General features: G+C 42.4%; 1 protein-coding gene across 1 annotated transcript in view; it reads right to left on the bottom strand.

Annotated features, from left to right (window-relative positions):
• poc1b (POC1 centriolar protein B) overlaps positions 1–6659 on the bottom strand; it is a 65618-nt gene extending 58959 nt beyond the window's left edge. Inside the window, exons 1-10 of the mRNA XM_080437648.1 lie at positions 6552–6659; positions 5871–5955; positions 5077–5248; positions 4361–4540; positions 3787–3894; positions 3308–3423; positions 3063–3196; positions 2621–2689; positions 2123–2275; positions 1452–1529 (exon numbers count right to left, since the gene is read on the bottom strand). Coding sequence (XP_080293774.1) covers positions 1452–1529; positions 2123–2275; positions 2621–2689; positions 3063–3196; positions 3308–3423; positions 3787–3894; positions 4361–4540; positions 5077–5248; positions 5871–5955; positions 6552–6566 — 1110 coding nt within the window. The 5' untranslated portion in view covers positions 6567–6659. The remainder of the gene's footprint in view (positions 1–1451; positions 1530–2122; positions 2276–2620; positions 2690–3062; positions 3197–3307; positions 3424–3786; positions 3895–4360; positions 4541–5076; positions 5249–5870; positions 5956–6551) is intronic.

Genomic DNA, 6659 nt, shown 5'->3' with positions numbered 1-6659 from the left:
GATAACATCAGAGGATACTGAACTCTCGGGAGATCATTTCAATCTTAGCCTATAGACTAGAAAAAGAGTATCCACACACTCAGATCTTTGAAGAAAAAAAGTCGTTGGCTTTTAAAAACGTGAATTTCACAGTGTGTAAACAAATCTGTGTTGTGACTTGTGCAGGGGATGTTGGCCCTGTTTGATAACATTAGTGTGCACGCCCCCTGCACGCAGAGGGGTACAGAACACTCCACACTGAAGTAAGTGATGATGAAGTTCTGCCTGGAACCAATTGTCATGTTGGACAAAACCAGTTCAACAGACCCAGAGTCGAATATGGACCGAATTATCCTTTTTAATCTCATGGTTACTTATCCAGGATCAGCGCTATGTGGAACAAGCGGATCGAGTTTACACTAATTCACATCCAGTAATTCAAGCAACACAGGTCCAAAGCCTGGTCAAGGCCATACACATCCCAGATCAGCCCCATGTAAATCTGTAAGACAAGATCCAAGAAACACAAATTTGCTTCTAAAAGGCACTTGCACTGATATTGTAAAGGGCCATGCGAAGTCCATTCCTTGTGTTTCCCTTTATTGAGGCAGACGGTAGAAAAGCTAAGGGCTCTGACCCCAGACCAGCCATGCTGCACGTGACTCCAGAGACGGTAGTCCAAACCACTGTGCGACAGAACCTACAGCAATCAGGGGGTTCGACTGGTTTGCACCAGAGCAGCTTTTCAATGTAAAATAGTGAAAATAATTAGCTTAATTATTTGGTTTCTGGTGACAATCGGGGGTCCAAGACCCACTGTATTTAACACCCTAGTCCCAACCACTAATCCCAGCATTGCATGAGGAAAGGGTCAGATCTCTCTCGTACAAATCTTCTACAGCCACCACGCATCGAGTGGAGACACTCAGGAACCAACAGCGGAGGATTGGAGCTGTGCCGGGCAGCACACGGGTGTGAACGGAAGCAACAGCATGAACTTTGCGTAAAAGAGTGTTCATGAAAAAGGTATGCCTACTCAGCAATACATAAAGATAAAAAATTATGTGCACACCACAGTGCTGCTTGGAGGCCCCTGGCACTGATGTATTTCTAACACATATGTGTGGCTGGACATATAGGCACATATAGCAGCACACAAATGCACTTTACTTTGGGGAACAATTTAAAGTCTGTACTGCCACCCGGTGGCCATATGGTATATTTTGAATTGTCAGGTGGAAACCAAAACCAAAACTGTTACTTTTCAGGAGATGGTCAAAAGAACCTGTGTTCCATTAGATCCAATGTAGTAATTACAATAGTGTTGTGCAAAAAAATTGAAAATAGCAAGTCTGCAAGTTAACAGATCTTGTAGATCGGCTATTTTCACTTCTTTCTTTTATTTAGTGGGAAACTTTTCAAACTTTTCATCGATTAGGTTGATTAACCCCTGGTAGCTGGGTGGGACTTACCTTGGTAGAATCAAATGCTTGTCCTAGCTCTATAATATGAGGGTCAGTGGACTGGGTGTCTGCTACGGAGGGTCTAATCTGTGGAGACAACAACACAACAGATCACAATAAACAATACTAATAAGGATGTCTTGGTGGTTCAGCCAGCTAGTGTACAAACTAGGGCTGGAAGATATTTGACCAAATACCTCGATATCGACATTGTGACGATATTATCATATTATGACACTATTAAAAAAAACTGAAAACAGCAAATCTACAAGTTCACAACACAAGGCGATGTGACACGTCATGAGCTTGTAGAGCAGGTTTTTTGCCACAAATTACGTCTTGGCTGCAACTATTTTTCTTAGCAATTATTCTATCAATTCCTTTATAGATTATTCGAATAATCGAGAAGCACGTCAAAAAAACGTTTTTATTCATTATATCAACAAATCAGAATCTGATAAAGCCTGATTCTTTTCGTTGTGAGCTTGTAGATCGACTATTTCCGTTGAATGTTTGCCTATTACTACAAGTCCAGAAAAGGGACGCTAGGGTTCATGTGGTTAAGGCAGGGTGTTATTTCAACAATAAAATACTTGTCTACAGACTGCAGAAACCCAGGTGATTCCAAACTGAGAAGAACTCAAGTCTGCTTTATGTAAAAAGTCATGTTAGTCGCTGACCTCGATAGCTGTGTGTTGTGGGTGGTGGAGGTGCGGTATCCGGGGGTGGATGTCGGTCAGGTGGGGTGGAGGGTCCGGAGTGGACCTCTTCCTGTGACCGCTCAGAACATCCCGGTAACATTTGGTGTCAAAGTTGGTCCTCCACATCATCACCTAGGCAGAGAGACGACAAAGGTCTAGCACACCAAAGGTCACAGGTTCAATCTCCGCAATTTGTCATCCCCTGCCCAGGTGTGACGTATGAGCAAAATAACTTCCATGTGGATATAAATAAGCCCAGGTGAGATATTGAAACTCCATCAGCTCCTCTACTGTGACCAGCTCCAGAATAGACAACATGTTTAGCTGAACGGCTCTAATGTCATGTAATCTAACATCAAGGTGCTATAACTATGTATCGCCTGTGTTTACATCAGAAGGAAAAGATTATTGTAATTTCAAATTTTCCTTTGGTTTTATCGACATGAATAAAATCAATACTTCACCCACACCACCTACCTGTGCATCTGCTCCCCCTGAAGCAAAGAGGTCTCCAGTCCTGTTGAAGGCCACTGTGAGCACAGCACCCTGAGGAGAAATACCATCAATGTAAACTAGATTGTAAACAATAAAAGAAAGGCTACCCCCCCCCCCCTCCCCTTCCAAGCTGACTAAGTTGCTAACATCTTTACAGTGAAATTATTGCAGGCATGCAAACAGCCCCGAGGTGAAAAAGGTGACAACAAGTTGGGGTTTTTTTTTCGGGTCAGGTGTCACACAATTGCCCTATTTGGATTCAAAACGGCTATTGTAGCTGAAAAGCTACAAGTTTGCATGTCTGTATTGAAAATGATTATGACCTCGGGGTGAAAGTTAGTTCACATGCAATAAAAGTGTATAACAGGAGTGGTATAGCGGCTCATTATGTGTGCTCTGTGATGGTACAAGTCAAAAGCGCCACCTTGTGTCCATGGAGGGTATAGATGAGGCGTCCTTCCAGCAGGTCCAGGATCTTCACTGTGCTGTCGTTAGAACAACTGATCAGGTAGTTGTTGGATGGGTGGAAGGAAAAACTATTGATCGCCGCCCCGTGGACTGTGATCCAAAAGTCAGAGGCACACATGAACAAATGAAATCCTTAATAAGCACTGAAGAAAAATATGAAAAACTTTTTGCAACATGTGTATCATTTACAATCTTTCACACCTTGGTGATGCTGTATTAGCTTATTGGTTCGGAGATCCCAGATTTTCAGGGTGTTGTCCGTTCCCGACGACCCTATGCATGTACCACTGTTGTTGAAGTCCACAAATGTTGCAGATCTAGTGGTTAAATCAAAATACCATTTATTCATTCTGCACTGATTATAGAACACATACAGTACTATACAGTCAGTATACCCAAAAAACACACTTAAACCTGCAGGGAATTATTATTGTTAACTTATCTAGCCTTATCCCTAATGTCATAATAGTGATATCCAACAGCTAAAACTACACTGACATCACTAGTTTATCAAAAACATGCCCTACTCCTGATGCCAGGTCCACTGCAGTGGAAACACAAATGATAACCATTCATAGAACTCCGTCACAGAACAGAGCGGCATGGCACGGACTCATTTGGCCTCAGATCGTTTGTGGAATAGCGGTATAATGAAGAGGCGGGATGCTACGGGTCCTTACCCTCCATAGTCTGAGAAGCAGTTGATGCACCGTTTGGTGGAGGTGTCCCATAGTCGTACGGTGCGGTCGTCCCCGCAGGATGCAATAAGTCGCCCATCAGGAGAAAACCTGCAGTGAAGCAACAGAAGGCAGAAATACATTTTAAAAAGTGATACTTTCGTGGATCTTTAAACAGGTTAATGCTATTGTTTTGTTGAGAAGCATGCTGTATTTCTTACTTTTTCGCCTGGTTCCCATTCATACAGGTCAACAACACACTGATCAATAATGAAAGCTAATTGCTTTTAGGTACAAAAATATTTTAAGATTTGTAAGGAATTGGAAACTTTTTGCAGACTATCAGATCATAATAACCTGGAGAAGTCTACCGAGCCGCTAACCAGTATCAATAAGAGTGTAGTATCGACAAATCCTAATGATACCCATCCCTAACACACACACACACGCACACGCACACACACACACACACACACACACACACACACACACACACACACACACACACACACACACACACACACACACACACACACACACACACACAACCAAGTCACTGTGTGATGCTAGTGGTTACCTAGCACAGCGGACCCAGTTAGTGTGCTGGTTGAGAGAGTAGAGGAAGCGCTGGCGGTGGACATTCCACACCTTGACTGCCTTGTCGTCTGAGGCGGTCACCAGTGTTAGGCCATCGTTAGAGAAGCAGACACTTCGCACTGCGGCCATATGAGCTTTGATCACTGTTGACTCTGCTTTACTGCAACACATGCAAGAATACAAACCATAAATGTTCAATATTCATTCAATTAACATTGTCTTGCAGTCATCACAGGCATTAGCTACCATCAACCAGTTTAACCACTCGGCCTGTCACAATTAATACATAATCACCTGATCGTGTCCATTCATCTGTATAAATTCATCTGTTGAAAATTTGAAAAATAGTCGATCTACAAGCTCACAACGTGTCGTGATGCGACGTGTTGTGAGCTTGTAGATCATCTATCTATTAGACTAAAATCATTAAATGCATGGCCTGTTTTGACCATAGTACAACATATGACAAGTTATTTATTATATGCCCCAGTTATCTTTCCAGTGCCATTTACAAATCCTAAAAGTCAAAGATATGCTCCAATGTTCAATGCCAAAAAACACAATTAAATCGCAGTTATTTGTACGATAATTCATCGTCGAGTAAAATGTCATGACTATGACTGCCCTGTTAACGTGTTTGTTTGTTTGTTTGTTTCACTGCTGCTATTGTTGTCAAGTGATCAGTGCAGTGCCTACAAGCTGGGCGTCCACAGTCGCACGGTCTTGTCCTTGGAGGAACTGGCCACCAGGTCTCCAGTGGGGGAGAACTGCACTCCAGTGATTTGGTCTTTGTGGCCAATGAAACGGAAGGGCCGTGCCTTGGGAGCGAGATTCCAAATCATCAGGCTCCTATCTACGGACCCTGTGGCTGGAGAGAGAAATGAAAGTGACGGTAAATCAGAACCTGAAACACTTTATTGCAGGGGTCTTCAATGTTTTTTCAGGCCAAGGACCCCTTAGCTGAGAGAGAGATGAAGCAGGGACCCCCACATATTGGATTCATTTCAATGTGTGTTTTCAGACATTTAACGACTTAAACCCTCAATACTTTGTAAACTTGACCTGTATTGGCTCTGTATTTGGTCGCTCTTTTTTCCCTGTACACCAAACCTCTTCACCGAAAATAGCCGATCTACAAGCTAACAGCGCGTCTGAGCTTGCAGATCTGCTATTTTCGGCTAATGTTTCCTCCAGAATAGGGATACTAGGGTTCAAGTGGTTAATGTAAAAATAAAAAAATTAAGTCCCTATCAGATTTGGCGGCCCCCCTGCAGTATCTCAGTCTGAGAACCCCCTCAGGGTCCCGGACCCCCTGCTTTATTGCCAAGTATGAGGACGATTTTGCTGTAACATGATGATTATATGAATTATATTTCACACAGATAGCACCACATGACATGACATTGGAAAGGATACATTCCAAACAGTGTGTGTGCATGAGTGAGTGATCATTGCAGGTTTCATGAACAGCACTGAGGTCAGATTATTACCCAGTTGTTTGCCATTGGAGTTGAAGTCTGCACAGGTGACAGCATCTTTGTGTCCTTTGAATTGTCGCTCCAGGGTGGGGTCATCCTGCAATTGTAATATTTACAGTTGTATGTATATGTGTAGTAGTGCACATGTTTGACTTGTCAAACTGGCCTGCCGTCCACTCTCTACATAACTTCTTGTTTATGCTTGACAACATAGTGGTTTGTTTCATGGATTTGCATATTCCTGAGTTGCCTTTTTCAAAGCTTGAAACTTATAAAAGACTCACGACATGAAGAGTAGAATCATTGGTTAGCAGTGGTGTAAAGTAACTAAGTACATTTACTCAAGTACTGTACTTTATTGTACAATATTGAGGTATTTTTACTTTACTGGAGTATTTCTACATTGCAGTATTGATACTTTTATTTAAGTAAAGAATGTGAGTACTTTTACCACCACTGTTGAAGAGTACAATTAGTTGGCTAGCTGCTAGGTACCTAGCTAGCAGGTTATTTCACACACAAGCATAACATAGCATTATAGTGAGAGTTACCAAGCAGTAAATCCTCTTACAGAGGACAGCTACCAAATTAGCCAACTAGCTCCTAGGGAGATTTACTCATCATCCACCATATCAAGAGCAGTCAAATGTTACTCTTAGTTTAGATACAGTGAGATTTAGTACGGATACTTACCATGACGGATGCCATTTCAAGGCACTGACAGTGATCAGAATCAAGCTGTCAAAGTGTTGTTGTTCTGAGAGGTTGAAAGAGAAAGTTGAATCTGTCAGAACTGTCCGC

This window comes from Gymnoscopelus braueri, assembly GCF_963280865.1.
Source record: "Gymnoscopelus braueri genome assembly, chromosome: 9".
NCBI classification, from domain to species: domain Eukaryota; kingdom Metazoa; phylum Chordata; class Actinopteri; order Myctophiformes; family Myctophidae; genus Gymnoscopelus; species Gymnoscopelus braueri.
This window is presented reverse-complemented; position numbering and strand designations above follow the sequence as displayed.